Here is an 18,872-nt window from a genome sequence, read left to right as displayed (position 1 = left end):
ATTTTCAAAAAATGAGGACTGTATAGGCAAAGTCTCGTAGTTTGGCAGACAACCTGACGTGTTGGAGCTTGTAACTTACAGATGGAATAAGAGAAATCAATAAAAGGTTTCACATCTCGGAACGAAACGTCGTAGACTTGTCAATAGTGTTGGCGAATGGAATTACACACTGTCAATAATGCCATTTCGATCTGAAAAGGAAATATTTGCTACCCACATTTTTGGGTAGTGTTTAATCCAATCAAATTCGATCTACGAAATTCCCGCAAGAATGTAAAGGACTGAAACTTACATACAAAGTTGTCGTAGCTTTTGAACCGTTGTGCTGTTTACCTAACATATACGGTACGCTTTGTAATGATTTATACATGGCCATTTCAAATGCCAGCCTCCATTTCGTACGCCCAATAGGTTAGAAACCGCCCCCCCCCCCCTCTAGGACAAATTGTGCATTCGCTATACTGTCCGTACGCAAAGCTTTGTACATGTTGAGAAACCAAACGCTTAATCAGGGAAGCCATTTTGTTTAAGGGGTTTGGTGACAAGTGCTTCTTCATTCATTAATATCTCTTTTTCTCTTAAAAACGACAATAACGACAAACAATAGTTCACAAAGGGAAAATGTTTCAAAGAGCTTTGAGTGAGGCCAACGAAACTTGGCACTGTCTTTCACATTTTTGGCCGAATTTCAAGAGAGGCGTGGCCTTCTTAACGTGTTTGGTAGGCCTAGGGGTCAATCTATTCCAATCTATTCAAGTTACTCAGTGGCCTAGAACTACACGTGAGGGGAACCTCACACAATACGACCGATTTTCTAATTTTCTTGTTTACATCTTTCGAAAAAAAAGCTTAAGCCTCCAGATTTTCTACATAACAAAAAACTAACCTGTAGTATGGTTCACTTTGAAACTGCAGACGTTTGAAGTGGCTGTTCATATTCTGATGAGCTTCATCCGGTTAATCGTCATCCAGGTGTTGGGGAGTCAAAGAAGCTTTTGCCTCTAACACCGTGCCAAACGGATATTTCCTGCATTCTTGGACACCAACAACGCGTGCCAGATGCATTAGTATACTAATCGAATGTTGAGATTTGGGCGACGAAGGATAACGAGTACCGCGCAGCCTTGACAGACAATTTCAACAGTCGAAAAAATTACGGCGCCCACCACGTTTTGAAAATGACGTTGTCAATTTTCCAAATTGAGCATAATGGCTGTGAGGCCTTGCCAAATTTACAGTAAATGAAAAAATAAAAAATAAATTAAATTTTGACAATAGATTTTTTTTATTTATTTTCAACATGTTGTCGGATGGTCAATGGTTACATAGAAAACTATTTAAGATATAGATATTCTGAAATATTTAACCAACACAATTCTTGATATTACACCTATGAAAAATTGTACAGATGGCATAGGTAAACACATTAAGCAGTTACGCACCTAGCAGTTTCATCGCCTCGATCATAAGTATCTGATGCCGATTTAATGAAATGCGTGAACTTGATAATCGTAATCAAAACACGATTATTCTTGAATGTAATCCATTGTTTTAGCAGCCTAGACTTTTTCTTTCCTTTACATTAATTGCTTTTCCGAGTCGTAACTGTCGAATGTAATTCTATTGGGTTCAGCTTGGTCGGTTTAAATTTCCTATAAACCCAAACAATAATTTAAAAATTATCTGTAAATATTAAATGAATAATAACTGTCACGGGGACACTCACGAATATGGAGAAAATGGGACGCCTACGACCACTATTGAATTGTTTTTCAAATAGAATCGCCATAGACCTTTGTGCGATCCCCTTGCATCCAAATCCCAAATTTTGAAGCACTTATTTTGTTTTAAAAATGAAAAAACCATCAGTTTTTGAAGAAGGATTGAGCACGGATTCGTTCGTGGCTCTTGAATAATATTGTGCATATAAATAATTACCTTGGCGATTTGCAACCAGGTGACGGTGTCCCGTGCGTGCTCCATTTTCATATACACCACAAACGTCTCGCCCTTAAATTCAATAAAATTATTGTTTAAAAACCATCTGCAATTTAAATAGAAAAGATATACGTATACGTATATATTCTATTGATGACAAACGCAAGCGTACCGTGACGTTGGGAATGAAAGATTCTTCGCAAGGTGAAATGGTGTGATCAAGCACCGTCGCATTGGACACGGCCGTTTCGACGACTCGCTCGTAATTAATAGCCTTCATGCTTGACACAACGTTAATAGAAGCGGGAATGATATTGCTTTGTAATACAATTGATCTTGTCTTTGTGCTAAACTTACTTCTCAATATCGTGCAGTTGAACGTCCGCTTGATTATTGAGTGCCCGTTTACGGAAATAAGTATCCTGGAAAAAGGAATTCATGTTCAAGCCGCTGGCACCGAAGTGATAGGTGCGTGGCACGTCGGGAATCACACATTCCCTGTCTCTTCGGACGCTCGGTTTCCTCATCCACATATCCCAATCCCACATCTAATTGAAAACGAAGAGGACATTCAACTTGAATTACAGCATTTTTTTAACGCAATATACACATGGACAATACTTTATCTTGAGTCGGCCATAACGTTTCCAGCTCTTCTTTGAAGAGTTTCCTCGTCAACATCCATCCGAGCCCTGGCATTGTATCGACTCGGTAGAGCAGCGTCGCGTTAACTGCGCTGTGCTGGTAGCCATGGTCGTTCCATGCCGACACGCAATAAAGTGTTGGATCTTCGTCCAGCAAATGCACCAGTTGACTAAAATAACTGTGAATAAAAACAACCATGGTTAGACGAGCCCAGTGTAAAGAATTTGTTTTTCTTGTCAAATGTACTGGAAGAAATCGGGCGCGACATCCAGATCTTCCTCCACTAAGATGGCGTGACGTGAATCCGGATGCTGTTTGAAGAGAGTTGATAGAGAAGCTTTGTAATGTTGAGAAATCCGGGCGTTCTTGATGCCCAGTGGCTTGTGCTGGATCCCCTTCAAACCGAAAAGGCGAACCACTTGCATTGGCTCTTCGTAATAGCCGTCAATAAACACGGTCATCATCTCTTTATTGGCACCACCCACTCTCAATAGAGATCTCAGCATTCTGCAAATCAAAAGGGAATAGTTATCATACTAATAAACTCGTTACATGCACAATTGGCAATGAAAAACCTACACACTTGACAACATAAACTATAGTAGAAATCTGATCAAAGCTCATCAAAGATATAATTAAGGTAAACACAATATGATCGGTAATGCGGGGAAAGTGGGGAAACAATCGCGTACGAATGAGAATGTACCTGTACAAGTAACGAGGACGGTCGCTGGCGATGATAGCCACAGGAACATTACGAATTTGATTATTTGGAATCTGAAAATAAAAAAGCAGAATTAGGATTTCCGTAAAGCTAAGGACGCAGATGAGATGCTTTGAAGAGTTAAAATGTAATTATTTTACGTTCTGGAATCGACATTGGAAAAGTAAAAAATGAACTTTGTTAACATATATTTAGTTGCTTTTAGGAAAATGCAATTTTTGGGGCTCCACTACTTAATGTAATTTAAAAATAGTGTAAACTAATCGTATTGGATGAGTAAATTGGGCCATGCGGTCTAAAGATGGGCTTCCCTTGGAGCATATGCGGTTGGCACCATTAACTCTTATGAATACGTGAACTATTTTTGGACAGGTATGATTTTAAGACCAAGCCTCCCATTTCAACCTTCAGTCTTCTGATGACGGTAGTAAAATCAAGGCTTCGTAATAAATCTAAATCTTATTGGGGTAAATTCTTTCTACTTAGGTGCTTCTGTGTTTGGGAATCGATAGTTGGCGAATGGGGTTGACAGTCCATGATTTCGGATCAGATAAATGCAAAAAAAAAATTGGCAGTCTTGTTCAAGCTGAATATCTCATCAGATAAGGGAATGATGAATGTCTACTGCTGTAGCAACTGTACATTAGTTCAGCTATTATCTACCGGAGACGGCTGAAAAGTGATGGGGGTAGGTTGGTGACAATCACAGACGCTTCCGTAGCCTTCGACTCGGCTGCAGAATTCCCGACGGCGTTGATTTTCCTCCGTGTCAGGCCATTGGCACTCCTCTTCTATCGATGTCCACGTAAAGCCACGGGATGCCAAGGAAGTGAAAGGGGTATATATAAAAGATATACTAGTCAATAAGCAACAGAGGAAAAGAGAATATGTTTAGTGGCAAACCATGTTGGTCAGTCGATAGGCGAACTTTGCAGGTCACCGAAAGGGGCTGTCCCCACGACAGGAAATTGGAGCTTTTACCCAAATGCTCGCAACATCTGCCACCAACTCCCCTGAGCTGTGGGTTGTCCCCTTTTTCAAAGACGAAGATCCACGTATCCCGCCAACCCAATATCTGCGAATTCTTCGATCCGTAGCGTTGTAAGAGGTCTCTGGTCGGCTGCTTCAAATGAAATGAACCTTCGTCCTAGTCGCGTATTTGAAAAAGCCATATTAATGTAAGTACTTTACAAGGTAAATAATACCATGGATTCAATAGATTAATATTCAATTGCACAGTAAAAAAAAAGGTTCCCCGGTCCCTCACTTAATTTTACTTGAAAATGGGGTAGATTACTTATGGGAAAATATAACACTTGAAGGTGGGTCGCAACCTAGATTATTAACTCTGATCTATTTAATTGTGGTTGCTTTTTTTGTCACATTCATCAATTGCGTATTATTTTCGCCATTAACATTAACTTCCCACGTCTTCTCCTCTTAAAGTTCCGGGAAAAATCCTTGGATCTTTTAGGGAATGACGAATAGCAACTGATTCCCTGATTTTCTGTTCATTGATTTTCTGAGGTCTTTTTCTTCTTTGTGAATAGAGACCAACCTAAGGGCTACACTTGATGAATGTCGTGTAGGATTCACTTGTCGATGGTACACAAATTGGTGGGATTACACGCCTACGAAAAATCTAATCAAAGCGCACTAGACATACACCTAAACTAGGGGATACACTTTCATAATGAAAGGTGGGAAACCCTTTTTTTACTCTGTACGAGGGATAATGACGTGCTGATGAGCTTTCATGGACTCTGTTGAGATTAAAAGTCGGTGCATACATAAAAGTCTAAAAAGCGGGTAAACCGATTCGCACTTACTTTGATGGTCATGACGATAATTCTCCCTTTTGATACTAAGTTGACAAAGAGGCTCATCGCTTCGTCTTCGTGCGGTGAATAGGTGTCGAAGATTTGTCGAGCCATTACGGCACCCGTTCTCTGATTCAAGACTAGTACGTGAATACCTCTTCCTTTACCAACTTCGTTATCGTCAATCATCTACAAGAGGAAAGAAATAAGACAGAAGATGTCAATAAACAGAGGGTTTATAAAGAATACCATAGCTCCATCTACGCTGACTGCTGCGCGCGATTGACTAGAAACAATTTCCAGTGTTAGATATTGGTATGATTGTCCATCATCGCTGATATTGGCTCTGCTGGTAGGTTCGTCTGTGTGAAAAACATGATAAGAAATAAGAGATGATCGATCCAAACTATCAATCACACTTGAATATTGGAAAGCTGAACGAACACATGGAAACTTACCAGAAAAGCTGAGTTTTGACTTGTAACCGAATTCCAGAATAAAGATGAGGTTGACTAGAATCGTTAGCGTTAGGACAATTACAATCGTCGTCTATAATTGGAGAAAAAAACAAACAAAAAGAACGTGCATCTATGTACAGCCTGCTGGTATATGATTCACTGATTGATCTGATTGTCAATCATCAACTGAATAAGATTATAGCGGCCTAGATAAAGAGACGGAGGGGGCCTGAAAGCATCATAACGTGTGTACACGATGCCTTGTATAAGAAATCATGCAAGCATGATAATCTGACTAGGCGGCAGCACGAAGCGTATTTCCCTTCTATTCTGCGACCGATAGAGATGCGGTAGCATGCACCGAACAATCGGAATTTTTCGAAAAAAAAAAGAAATGGACAAACAAGATTATGCACAAGTCGCTGCTTTAGTCCATCCGTTCTCGCAAACCAAAGAACGCAAAGTAGAAGGCAATAATCGTCATCTTCTTCTCTGTCAATTGACGTCGCAAATGTCACGGAGGTTTTTCAACCATCTGCCAAAAAACAAAAATAAAATGTAGAGCCCTACAAGAGCTACATCTGCCGTGAACGAAATCGTGGAAACTTCAGAGGGAAAATAACGAACGAGAGTATATTTGCTCCGTTCTCAGATGGATCCACTCTTCTCTTTGAGCATAATTCAAGTTCCCCAGCTTGAAAGAGGGCAGAGAGTCTTGATGGTTTCAAATGGCTTTTTTTTTCCCAATTTCTAGTCTAATGGACTTCTTGATGAAAATGTATTCGACGTCAGAATGTCCGCGAACGTCGATAACACTCGAGTACCGTGGCGGGCATCCTACACATATTCCAAGAACATAATAGAGCAATCGATTTTTTTTTTTACGATAGAATGCACCGTTCGAGCCTTTTAAAAAAAATCGGTTTACGCACCATTTGGTCAATTGAAAAGCGCACTTGTCGGTTGGGATCTACAAGACAATAATCACGACCGCAACAACACTTTTCCTCATTCAAATTCACGGGCTCTGATTTCTTATGCGCGGTAGACTGTGTGGGGTACGGTGATTTTTGTTTCTCACGATAATGCCTTATTATTGTTATTATAAGGATTATTTTCTTTCTACCTCTTCTTTTCGTTGATGCGTAACAGAAGCGGACCTAGTCGACGGAAGGTAATCCATCTTTTATATCTTGGAAAAAATCGAGCATAGAGGGGAAGTGAACATTAAGGTCTTGTGTGTGTGTGTGTGTGCATAAGAATCCCAACTCTTCCCTATTTTTAATAGTTTAGGGTCTAAAAAAGAAAAGAAACAAAATCGTTACCCGGCATAACTTAGCAAAGATCCTTCGCCTCATTCGAATCCAGTTGCATCGGCAGCCGCGTTGATGCGTAGCCGCACTAGTCGAAATGTTATCGGCTGAGGTCACTATTCTTGAAGCTGATCTCGTCGTCGTTGACCACCGTTTCGACCACGAATGATAATAATAATCCACCGTGCACTGGTCCTTTTCCATCGATTTGGCGTCACGCTCTGTCGTCTCCTGTCTTTCCCCCCCTCAGTTTTATGGCGGTCACAGTAGGTTTTAGACATATATACTTTGACGCAGCAGCACTCTTTTTTCGTGTTGTCTTCTACACGAACCACACACGTCGACCGACATCACAAGATGCGCCGCATGATGGATGGACCCTTGGTGTCTGTCCACAGTGATTGGGTTGAAACCGGGCCTGCAGAAATGGAAGAGAGAGTTAAATATACATGTCTAAAGTACAGAACTACACGTAATTTTTTTAAAAACAAATATTTATTTTTTTTTCCTGTAAAAACATGTCTAGTATTAGCTACGGTAAGGAGAAAATATACTGGAATAGGAATCTATGAGGGGGAGGATAGTATCTGTCATGTTCTGGTTTCACTCCGCCACACCACTCGTGCGCATCATTTTGTCAGTATTAGAACACTTGAAACGTAATTTGACTCGACACAAACAGTCGACTCGTTATTGCGGATGTACACATAAAATTAGCTTGTAAATAACCTTTAATGATTCTCTGCAAAAACTGGATAGCGAGCTCCGAATGAAACAGAAGGCCGTCGCACTAAAACTGTAGTAGCTGCAATTATTTCACCATCAACTTGGATCGTTCATCCTCCATTTTTTTCTCTCCGTCGGCCAAGATGATCCACACACTGCGTGAGTAGAATAAATGAACGATGATCGAGAAGGTTTTTCAAACGTCCCAAAATAGAGAAGATAAAAAGAACGGGAAGGGACGCACGTTATAATGCGACCGATAAGACCGGCGGTAGAACCGCAACTGAAACGCCAGAGACTTACCTTATTGCGGACGACACGGAATATAGAAAAGAAAAGAGGGTGGGATAGCACGGAAGCAACGAACGAGATCTGAACGGGCAGTTACCCAGAACTATACGGAACTATGGATGAAAGAAAAAGAAAAAAGGGGCAAATAATAAATAAATAAATAAATGTTGAACGGGAGCCCAAGTAGGCGGGAAAAGAAGTCAGAAAGCCTGGCTCTAGAGGAGCTTACCGGACAAGAAGCAAAAGTCTGCCTTAACAATGTGTTGTGCAATAAACGAAGGAGGTAGAAAAAGAAGAAAAATTGGGTCTTTGCGGCGCACGCGCGTGAGACTTTCGTTTTCCTTTTTAAAAAATTCCGCATTGAATTTTTGCGTATCCAGTTGTTGTTGTTTTCGGAAATGGCTTCGAGGCTGATGATCAACACTAAATAAGTGTGGCATCGTGGCATGAAAAAGGAAAAGAATCACACGGTCATTTTCTTGTTATTTGTCGTGATGGATTTCAATGATTTCGGAAAAATTCCTTCTTTTTTTTTTCTCTAGCGATATCGAATCAGTGCGAGATAAAAAATTCCGAGTTGATTGCTTCCGCTACTCTTTTTCTTTTCCACATTTATCTACACCATATGGGGTGGGCGGTTTCCTCGGCGAGTTCCACATCGATAAATACAATGACGTGGGGGTTGCCTAAATACTTTTAGTTACCACTAGAAAACTCATTCCATGTCCCCGAATGATATCGAAAATGAACAAAAAGCAGTTAGCACATGTAGTTGCTAACACAACAAAATGAAAACAGGGAGACAAAAAACAAAAAAACATTTTTACACTTGATAAGAACATTTTGGGCGCCGGCCCGAGGCACGTGGGACGTTTACAGAGCTTAATGGCGTATGGGCGACCTTCAGAACTATAGACAAACCTCAGTCGTTTCTCTTTTGTCCCTTAAGCTAGGTTGAATTCCCACTGACTGACTGACAGCTCATCGACACAGGTCATATAGTATTTAGCTATTGACCTAGTCAGATGCAACTCCATTCCTACGATTTATCATTTTTTCTGGTCAATCCAATTCTTTTGCTTGTTCTGTTGACTGCGTTAGTTTTTTGAGTGGCAAAGTAAAGAATACACACACAAGAAAACACAGACAAAAAGAGGCTGGGTGGTATTCATCGATCAAGTTCACTTGCCTGTTGCATTGAGGTTGCTGTATACTGTTGTGTTTCGTCGTGTTTCTGTGATTGTGTATGTGTTTTTTTCTTTCTTCGAGCCATCTTGTGTGACTAATCAACAGACAATAGAGATGAGTTTCTCACGTAATGTGATTTCGGGGGTGCTGACTCGCCTTTTCAGACGAAAGTCAATGGCTCGTGAATCGCTTGAGCTAAACACTAGTCAACTGGCTAGGGTTCTCACTGTCTGGGACCTAACTGCCCTTGGGGTTGGCAGCACACTAGGTAAGTTTCCTTCTTCTATTTGTCAACATAATATCGTCAAATGAGCAGTTAACGCCGACTTTTTTCATTGAATAATTTTCAACTAAATATTAGGTATCGGAATTTATGTGCTGGCTGGAACAGTGGCCAAAACTCAAGCTGGTCCTGCTGTAATTCTTTCATTTTTCGTGGCTGCCGTAGCTTCGCTTTTAGCCGGTATTCGACCTGTTTTTTTTTTAAATAAATTCCGTTTGAATCTAAAAACAGATCATGAACGACTAATTAATTTAACCTTCATGACTGATGATTGATGTTTACACAGGTTTGTGTTTCGCTGAATTTGGGGCTCGTGTTCCCAGCTGCGGATCGGCTTACGTCTATTGTTACGTCACACTAGGCGAGGGGCTGGCTTTCTTGATGGGCTGGAATCTGATCTTGGAATTCGTGCTGAGTAAATATCTATTTATAAACGGTCTAAGATTGAAGGATCTTTCATCTTTTCTCGCACTGCTTGCTTTTTATTTATCAACCTTCTTTATCACTATTCAGGTACGAGCAGTGTAGCTCGCGGCTATAGTGGATACGTTGATCAACTCTTAGGGAATCCGATGCGGAACTATTTCCGAGAAAATCTCAGCATGGGAGTCGAGTTCTTGGCTTCTTACCCAGATTTATTCGCATTTGGACTGGTCCTCACCTTGACAGGTCTGTTATCCTCATTCTAGTACATTGAGTTTTCACTCTTTTTAACTTTAAAAATTCGTTGCGGTTTTTGTTTTCTATATTGTAGCCATTTTGACTTTGGGAGTCAAGGAATCTACCCGCTTCAACAACATTTTCACATTGTGCAACTTGTGTATTGTCTCCTATGTCGTCGTTTGTGGTTGTTTTAAAGGTAAAAAAAAAAAATGTTACTATAATGCGGCAGACTAAATTAATAAGCAATTGATTCTCCGAAAAACAGTGGATTTTCATAACTGGCAAATCCGGCCAGAAGAGATAATAGACCCTAATGTCCGAGAGAAGGCTGGATCTGGCGGCTTTTTACCCTTTGGATTCAAAGGGATCATTGCTGGCGCTGCGACTTGTTTCTTTGGCTTCCAAGGGTTTGATACCATTGCCACAGCTAGTATGTATTCAAACTTAAGTCGCCATTATTCAAGCAAATTGACGTCTAAAATTCTATCAATTTCAGGTGAAGAAGCGCAGAATCCAAGGAAAACCATTCCACTGGCCATTTGTATGTGTTTGGGTATAGTTTTTGTCGCCTACTCTGCAATGGCTGCGGTCTTAACGCTCATCTGGCCTTATTACCTTCAAGTTCGTTCATTTTTACCTATTGTTTTAATTTCCATTTATTTATCGTTGCTTCTTTCTTGCCAGGATATTGACACTCCGATCCCTTACGCTTTTGAACAACTTGGCTGGCCCGTTGCCCGATGGGTAGTCAGCATTGGAACACTGTTCGGTCTCTCTACCAGGTCTGTAGATTTGGTAGCAAGCTATGCGGATTCCTTCATGCTATGTGGTAAAGTTTGTTCATTTGTCTATTTTTTTTTTGTTTCAGTTTGGTTGGCGCTCTGTTCCCACTGCCACGCATCGTCTACGTAAGTTTAAATGCAATTGCTAATTGTTCAAACAATTTAGTCATTCTCTTTGGTTTACAAATTTAACGATGTTTGAAGGCTATGGCAGAGGATGGACTTCTGTTTAAAGCGCTTGCACGAATTAACTTTACAACTCTGACTCCTATGATCGCGACCATTGTATCTGGGACAGCTGCAGGTACTTTTCGTAATACTCGTGTCCATTGAATAAGGATGTAACACATTTTAATTGTTGCGTCCCAGCTTTGTTTGCCTGCCTATTTAATTTGCAAGATCTAGTGGACTTGATGGCACTCGCCACACTGTTCGCCTTTGCCTTAGTAGCCGCCTGCATCATTGTTTTACGCTATCAGCCAGAAGAGAATATTACAACAGCATCTGAGAGTGGCGAAGTTACTGGACTGTTGGCCGGAGTTGTCCAGAACCAAATTCGTTATGTCTCCGACTCTTCGGTTGAAAGCCAAACTATGTTGAGACAATTGTTCGTTCTACGTGGTCGTCTGCCAACAGGATCCAGTGGCAAGGCAGCTTCGTGGCTGACTGTCATTTATGGTATTGCTAAAACTATTAATTTGAGTTTGAATTATTCATATCTAATATTTCTCTATGATCTAGTGCTGGTTGCATTGGCACTTAGTCTGAGCCTTTCCTACACGGCTGACCTCCTTGTGGAGAAGGAAACGTGGGCTGTAGCTTTAGTTGGAAGTTTGACAGCTATTTTAGTTCTATTACTAGTGGCTATTCACCGACTGCCACAATCACCACAGCAGCTAGCATTCAAAGTAATTCTATTGTTCTCAGTTATTTTGTTATTGCAGTTACTAAATTATTTTGCTGATTGTCTAAATTCAGGTACCTTTAGTTCCATTGCTTCCAGCGTTGAGTATCTTTATCAATGCCTATTTAATGGTTAATATGAGGATGGTCACCTGGGTTCAGTATTCAATTTACATGGCCATAGGCAAGTTGAAAAGATAATCAACAAAATTTGTATTGGATCAAACAGTAATTTTTCGCTCCTGTCGTCCTGTCAGGTTTATCTGTTTACATCGTTTACGGCTGGCGAAACAGCAAAGAAGAAACACGAATGCAGGGCAAATATGACGTTAACTATGACGTCAAATAAGATCAAAATCTCATTGTAAATTACTTTTCACCCGTGGATTACTTCGTGATGTTTATGAATCGTTTTCTTTACTTATTTACTCAAAACTTCAATCACATCCTGAACACGTTACAGAAATCTCTGACTTTCACCGATTCTTTCTCGCACCTCCGAAAATCAACTCAGCGTCTGGCACACCTTTGGGATGCTGGAAACGACCTCGGCGATCGCGATTGACATTGTGAACAGCTGGACGATTTGCCTACAAAACAAATGTTGTGTTGTAACTCCTTACTTGTGTCAAGAGATATATTACGATAAATAAATTGAGAACTCCCGGTTCGCTAATCAACTTACCCCGCCGTACAAATCTTGGAATTCTTCCTCTTCCTGGCGTTCGTTGAAATCCAACGTCAACTTTTTCACACGTTCTTTCTCTGCTTTTTCAGCCTAAAAAATTGAAGAAAAACATGAAGGAAATGGTCGTTTTTATCTAAAACTCGAGTTATATACCTCTTCGCGATTGCGAAGGTTCTGAGCAAGTTCGGAGTCTGAAGGCAGGGCCAGATTCTTGAACTGTGGCTTATTGCCTTTACGCGTCATTAGGAAGAAATTAACAGTCGGATTGTCCTGGGAGGCCGATGGGGGAGATGAAGCAACAGCTGCGCAAGCGGAAGAAGCTTCGGCTACGGCCAAGGCTCCTCCTAGTTCACCTCCAATGGAATCACCCAAAAAGTTTTTGTCAGACCCCTCTGCAATCATTCAAATAATTAATTGGTAGTGACAAGAAGTACAAGTAGGCGTGGCACAATGCAATCTTAACGCACCACTAGGTTTCTTTAGCGAAGCCTTAACCTGCCAAGGGATTGCAATATCGACAGCTGGTGCTTTGCTAGCTTCTTTGCCACGCGAATAAGCTTCATGAATATTCTCGGCCACCATACGATCTAGAGCTGCCATGAAATCGTCATCTTCAGGGCATAGCGCCTTGCGCGGGGCAGTTACTACGCAACGGTCATCCTATAACAGATTTCTAGCCTTAGTTGCCTATCATTTCTTCAATTTTAAACGTTTGACTTGCCTCTGCAGTGGCCGAATCGTCGTCCGGTTGGGTGGCTTCACCACGTGTTGTCATCTGAGACATTGAACGTGAAAGCGACTGCTCATCATTTATGGAATCATCATCCACTTCTGGCATTTCCTCCCCTTCCTCCATGTCCTTAAATAAATAAAAAGTTATTTGCAATCTTTCCTTTAGCAAGGTTTTTAATCAAATGTTACCTCTTCTTCTATACAGGCCAAAGTGTCATCAGCCATTACCACATCCATGTGCAACTCCGGCATCTGAAAACCACAAATAAAAAAATTTACGTAATTATCAGTAGTATATTACAACAATGTTAATTACGGCTAACGACAGTTTGTTCATCAATTCCTTTTCCAAATTTTCTACAGCATCAGCAGCTTCTTGCAAGGTTTTATAAGGCTTGAGTTTTGGGCGCAGCGATTGCAGCATATCCTTAATGCCAAAATCTATTGCTACCGGGAAAGGATTGTCCTCCGTCCAAATTGGCAAAGACCTTTTGAACAAATGATAGTACTAAAGACAAAAAGCTATCATTAATGAATATTCCTGATATCAATTTAGCTATTTTAAAAACCTGAAGGTAAACCAGGTAACAGTCTAGCCGCTTCTTGGCTAATCCAGAACTAAAGAAGACACCACACGTATCGAGGATGGTCAAGACTAACCGCAAGCGCATAAGGTTATCGGGCTGATCCAACTCCGATTCTACAGTACGGTCGTAACTAACCGCAAAAGTGATGCAAGTGTAGAGAACCTACGCATACGAATAATAAATTATTAACCGTATTTAATGGTCACAATTAGTAAAACGATGTGTATACTTTGAAGACGACTGACGATTCCACCATGCGGTAGTTGTACAACTCTGCCAAATATTTTGCCATGCTCACGCGCCTTTGATTGAATTTGGATATAGGAAATTCCAAACTCCATCGAATGTCTTCCAGAACGGCGTCAACAATGCGGTGACCAACGAATTCCTGGTAAAGCGTCAATTCGGCTACGACACCAGCCAGCGTACGGATATTAGGAAACTTAACCTTCCACGCTGACGTCAAGCAACGAATTGCATACGATGCTACTTCAGGATCTTTCCAGTTGAGCTTCCTCAGTTGTTTAAGGATTTTGTTTGTAGAGCCCTTGTTTCCAAGCTCGACATAAAGAAGATGACGGATATATTGATGGAGTGGAGGGCGGATTTTTATGTGACTACTCCGAGCACTGCTGTCCACAGGAACCACCTGATAATAGGCGTTCTCTATCATCGTCAAATAACGTGAGTCTGATGCGAGCATAGACTTCTTTCGCATCATTTGATCCTATGGTAAAACATTTGGCGAGTGATAAAAGCAGTGCTTCAACCAGATCGAAAAGGATTAGTCAAATACCAAATAGACTTTAGTACGCTGATGGGAATCCGGTTGATGGAGCAAAAAACGTCCACACGTTTCAAGCAGATGACAGGTCATTTCAATGTAGTGGTGTGCGAAGTTTAGCAAAAGCTGCTTAAAGCACTGCAACGTGTCTGCGCGTGGGTACATGCCGAACTTGGTTAGTTCCCCGATAAACCGAACAATTTTCACCTTGGTCTCAATGTTTATTTGATCCTAAGTAGACAAAAACGATTTATAACCTTTCGAAATATGAATAAAATATATATTTATACAAACCTTCTTTCGAACATGATATTTGAAATCCTGCCTTAGAAAATTGCACAAATCTGTGGCAACCTCCGGAATGTAGGGATGCAATGTAGCTACCAAACGCGAGTAGAATGGTAAGAGATCTAGCCGTGTCCGTTGTACAGTAAATAGGGCCCTATAGCACCGGTAGAGGAGAATTACGTGAAATGAATTCGGGCCTTTACTTTCATCAATACATCTACCTCACAAGTTTCTTCCGATTATGTTTAGTATTTAGGTTTGTAGAAAATTCAATGGCAGCAGAGTCAATCATTTCACGGTTAACGCAAGCTGACAGAGTGGTAAGGAAACTATCCAGAAGGACTTTGTTGGACTGGAGACTAACTGGAACATCTGCGTCGTCTTTTTCGTCTATTCAGAAAGGTAAATCCTGTCAATATTAAATGAAAACGAAAATTTTAAATTACAGTGTAAACTTTTACCTTCTAACTCTGCAGGTTTGATATCTTCGTCGCCTTCTTCCTTGGCTTGTTCCCCTTCCTCAATTTCTTTGGCTTCTTTTTCAATATCAATCATCTGGTAAACCCCAAAACAATTTTTTCAAGAATAATTCATTAACTCGCCTGCTTATGGTAATTACTACCTGTTCGGCAGGATCAGGGAGAGGTGGAGCTTCCATGGTAGCTTTGGGAACCAAGTTTGGCAAATAGACACTCAGATTGGGTAGATTCTCGTAAAACTGTCTTCCTTCTTCATTTTCCCAGAGAAGTTCATTTAGAGTTTCACGTGCTTGATCCGACATATTCTCGCAAAGTTCTAACACAGAACACTCTTCGTCTCTGGGACTGAGATCCTGTCGCAGCTCAGGTAACTCCTCAGCTAAGACATCCGCAAACTGCTGAGTCATGTTCAAAAGTTTTGCGAAACTCTGGTTTAGCACTTCCTGTTTTTCTTTGCGTTCGTTGCTCAGTTCTCCTTTAGTCTGTAAGATCCGTCGGTTTTGTCTTTCAAAGTTCTGTAGCTCTTTGTGATCCTATTATAACAAAATCGAATTCAAAACTATTTGCCAACAAATAAGATTGCAAATGAAATAATTCACCTGAATGAGATGTTTACAAAGAGACGAATAGTATTCGCGTAGCAGGTTTCGAACATTTTGGCGTTTGTCAGGTGGTAGCCAATTGCTAGTCGGAACGGTCATTTTGAAGCGCTCAGCATCATTCAATAATTTTTGTGAAACGAGACCTGCGTAATCTTCGCCGCAAAATTTGCAGAACGCAAGAATGATGGTGGCACTGTTATGTTCTTCCTTATCACCGTGAATAAGATTAGTGAGAAAACTGCCCAGCAAAGGAAGACCTTCTTTAGGAGTCAAGACTCCACAAGATATCAAATCTGCATAAAAACGAACATCAACTCTCATCTTACTAGGATTTGAAACCTGCAAACACAAAAAACATGTTCAAATCAACTTCAAGACTAAGGGGTCACAGGAACTGTTCAACCTTTTCGTCCTTCTTCAATGAAAGAACTTTTTGCCATGCCTCCAGTATTTGAGAGGAAAAATCTGCATATTTCTCATGGAGAACAACACACACTTGCAGAATGCTGGCGATATCAGTCATTTTTAATTTTGCCTCAACAATAGCATTGGCAACTTCGCTGATGTATTTTGTAAGGTTCAGTGTGTTTATATCTTTCAAAATGCTTTCTTTCTGAGCTTCTGTGAAGTTCTTGAGTTTCCTTACAAAGGCAGTGTTTTTTTTTATGCTAGAATCCAATCTTGTGAAGTAGGATTCTTCTGGTCGATTCTGAACTGTTGTGTGTAGCCTACTTCTAAGCTGTGCTTTATGTGCCAGATGACTTTCGATTTCTGCAATTGTTTCTTTGAAACTTTTCTAAAATAATGGAAAAACACGCAAAACTATAAACAACGAACGAGTAAACATACTGTTATGATCTGATAATTACAACACACCAAGGCTAAGGCTTCTTTCTCTGCTTCATCAGCTACTTGACAGCAGTCATCAGGTACCTCTGAGGTAGATTCCATTTTGGTGTAAGAAACTAAAAATTCGACAAATTACTTTGAAGTGGAAACTAGACGAGTTTATATTTTTTTTATTTAAAAATCTTAGCGTCAAAAATCTAGGCAAGATCGCTCTTTCGACTGTAGCAGACTAAACGTTGGCTAACAAAATACAGAACACAGCGTTGCCGTTTGAAGGCGAAGACTTGCAAAACGAGAAATGCGGAAATCTTTCATAAACGAAGAGGTTTCTTCCCTTCCGCAGGTACTGCAATGTCTTTGTCGACAGAGAAATTACATAACGTGTTATATATATCACTGTTTTATCGATAAGGTTTCACTTCGGGGACACTATGAATTTTTATGTAAGATATAACCAGAGTCATAGAGGAGAGAAATGTCTCCTCTATGACTCTGGTATAACCAAGTTTCTCTCAGTATTCTCATTTCTTTGGTCTCCTCTGCTCTGCTTGAATCGAAACGCACACTGAGTGAGGTGACTCACCGAGTGTTATTGTGGTAACGTTCGCGATCGATCGAGTTCCAAACTAGATTTTACCAGATTTTACAATGCATGCACCAACAGATGACCACTAAGAACCCGATATTTTAATTTTTTGAAACTAAAAATTATTATTTTGTTTCTTGCTTAGTGAACAGTAAATTTGGGATCACCTTGGAAGAAAACATTACCACAGATCAGCGAAATGGAATTTTTGTACAACACAATTACGATGGCGAACTACATGTTCTTACTTCAACCATGCTTCAACAGTTGTAAAAGATTAACATCACTCTTTTTTAACTATGGGATGCTACTGGAAAGACCGTTACTTTTCTTCGTGATCGTTACGTGGTTAAGTATTTATGTCACCTGAAACACCGAGTCATACAATAAAACATGCTTCCGTAACTCCCACTGGCGATTTGTTTTTGAAAGCCTGGCGTCACGGCGTAAAATTATGAATGTTTTCGGTTCCGTCCTTAATTTCAAAACACATCAATATTACAGAAAATATTTTGGAAGCGTAAATCTATTCACAAACACAAGTAAAATAGCTGATTACCTGCTGGGAAACGTGTCTTCGTGATTGTGGCCGACATCTTTAGTAAAACATCAATCGTCTTTTCGTCTTTGCATGGTCAAACCATTTGGGATGATTCTAGGTTAGATAGCCCATGTTTTTGTTATACAACCCTGCCAAAAAGCGTGATTCCCGAGAAAGTTTGATATGGATGGTTTCCTTTCGTACTTGTATCGGTTTACTTTGATTTGTCGCACCTATCCGGACAATATGTTTTTCTGGTATTATGCACGTCATTGTTTTGGTAGAATGTTCTAGAGGACTCCGCAAAATCATTAACAAAAAAAAAAAAACACAGCACCAGTGTGAACGGAGCTTAACATCGAGGCATGTGCGTGATGTAACATTAATACACAGCGCAGCAGGTAGCGGTCGCTTGAAGTATTGCTAGTTAGTAGTACTAAGTGTACACAAGGTATTTCACAAAGTGGAAAAACAATGGAAGATATGGTACCTGTTGTTGAACAGTTACCTTGCTCCGCATACTTCAAATAAATTGCTTGCCAGGCCAACATCGGATGACAGAACTGAATATAGGGGACACGGGAAATAACTATAAATTTAAAAGGAAAAAAAATCACAGAACAAATGAAATAAACGGTCGTTCAACGGTTTCTCATCAGCCCTTGCCATCATAGTGTTATCCGAAAGATAACACATAAAGTGAATTTGTCACACATGGCGTGAAAAAAAAAAAATGTTCCTCTTATGTCATGATGACAAACATGTTGGTAACACGAGCAGCCATTATAGATACTGTCAAAATCTTATTATGTAGTACACTCCCACAATTAAACAGATTCTATGTAAAAAACGATGCACAAACAATGATTTCCATGGGGAATTCGGCCATTTGTAATGTACTTTTCCTCGAAAAAAGAATTTAAGTTACTACCTTTAAATTTTGATGCACAGTGCTTGTTCACCTAGCTTTTCAGAAGTTTAAGTTGAATCCAGGCGAGGAAA

The 18,872-nt window shown here is 40.3% G+C and overlaps 3 protein-coding genes and 1 long non-coding RNA gene across 9 annotated transcripts; 2 read left to right on the top strand and 2 right to left on the bottom strand.

Annotated features, from left to right (window-relative positions):
- Positions 1-1,261: 1,261 nt before the first annotated feature.
- LOC116922676 (protein O-linked-mannose beta-1,2-N-acetylglucosaminyltransferase 1) lies at positions 1,262-7,943 on the bottom strand. Of its 3 annotated transcripts, XM_045173976.1 has the most exons (16): positions 7,928-7,943; positions 7,628-7,779; positions 6,911-7,316; positions 5,586-5,676; positions 5,377-5,489; positions 5,137-5,316; positions 4,211-4,454; positions 3,971-4,098; positions 3,290-3,360; positions 2,830-3,090; positions 2,560-2,761; positions 2,296-2,486; positions 2,111-2,219; positions 1,939-2,010; positions 1,727-1,836; positions 1,262-1,652 (listed from the first exon to the last, which is right to left on the bottom strand). In XM_045173976.1, exons 3-16 carry the CDS (start codon positions 7,100-7,102, stop codon positions 1,583-1,585), a joined length of 2,034 nt encoding a protein of 677 aa, XP_045029911.1. In that variant the 5' UTR covers positions 7,103-7,316; positions 7,628-7,779; positions 7,928-7,943; the 3' UTR covers positions 1,262-1,582. The 3 variants fall into 3 exon arrangements, 2 of the variants coding, with proteins under 2 accessions (XP_045029911.1, XP_045029912.1); XM_045173977.1 differs by lacking the exon at positions 7,928-7,943 and having other exon boundaries at positions 3,971-4,095; positions 7,628-7,903; XR_006646863.1 differs by lacking the exons at positions 1,262-1,652; positions 7,928-7,943 and having other exon boundaries at positions 1,820-1,836; positions 1,939-2,044; positions 7,628-7,903.
- Positions 7,944-8,831: 888 nt separating this feature from the next.
- LOC116922677 (cationic amino acid transporter 2) lies at positions 8,832-12,418 on the top strand. 2 transcript variants are annotated; one of them, XM_045173978.1, is made up of 15 exons: positions 8,832-9,371; positions 9,465-9,566; positions 9,673-9,801; positions 9,900-10,055; positions 10,141-10,245; positions 10,315-10,479; positions 10,546-10,670; positions 10,734-10,831; positions 10,918-10,957; positions 11,036-11,135; positions 11,201-11,509; positions 11,573-11,739; positions 11,810-11,918; positions 11,992-12,098; positions 12,198-12,418. In XM_045173978.1, exons 1-14 carry the CDS (start codon positions 9,218-9,220, stop codon positions 12,081-12,083), a joined length of 1,851 nt encoding a protein of 616 aa, XP_045029913.1. In that variant the 5' UTR covers positions 8,832-9,217; the 3' UTR covers positions 12,084-12,098; positions 12,198-12,418. The 2 variants fall into 2 exon arrangements, with proteins under 2 accessions (XP_045029913.1, XP_032784933.1); XM_032929042.2 differs by having other exon boundaries at positions 8,833-9,371; positions 11,992-12,418.
- LOC116922674 (regulator of nonsense transcripts 2) lies at positions 11,924-16,982 on the bottom strand. Of its 3 annotated transcripts, none has more exons than XM_032929035.2 (17): positions 16,744-16,982; positions 16,298-16,690; positions 15,892-16,233; positions 15,436-15,825; positions 15,275-15,368; positions 15,035-15,203; positions 14,820-14,967; positions 14,538-14,756; positions 13,971-14,468; positions 13,724-13,903; positions 13,471-13,662; positions 13,344-13,406; positions 13,140-13,281; positions 12,890-13,066; positions 12,576-12,814; positions 12,420-12,512; positions 11,924-12,324 (listed from the first exon to the last, which is right to left on the bottom strand). In XM_032929035.2, exons 1-17 carry the CDS (start codon positions 16,843-16,845, stop codon positions 12,211-12,213), a joined length of 3,555 nt encoding a protein of 1,184 aa, XP_032784926.2. In that variant the 5' UTR covers positions 16,846-16,982; the 3' UTR covers positions 11,924-12,210. The 3 variants fall into 3 exon arrangements, with proteins under 3 accessions (XP_032784926.2, XP_032784927.2, XP_032784928.2); XM_032929036.2 differs by having other exon boundaries at positions 12,890-13,082; positions 13,144-13,281; positions 16,771-16,982; XM_032929037.2 differs by having other exon boundaries at positions 16,771-16,869.
- A 26-nt stretch (positions 16,983-17,008) lies between these two features.
- LOC116922680 lies at positions 17,009-17,776 on the top strand. Its single transcript, XR_006646864.1, has 2 exons — positions 17,009-17,086; positions 17,475-17,776. It is a non-coding gene; the product is annotated as an uncharacterized LOC116922680 (long non-coding RNA).
- Positions 17,777-18,872: the final 1,096 nt, after the last annotated feature.

This window comes from Daphnia magna, linkage group LG5, assembly GCF_020631705.1.
Source record: "Daphnia magna isolate NIES linkage group LG5, ASM2063170v1.1, whole genome shotgun sequence".
Classification (NCBI taxonomy): domain Eukaryota; kingdom Metazoa; phylum Arthropoda; class Branchiopoda; order Diplostraca; family Daphniidae; genus Daphnia; species Daphnia magna.
This window is presented reverse-complemented; position numbering and strand designations above follow the sequence as displayed.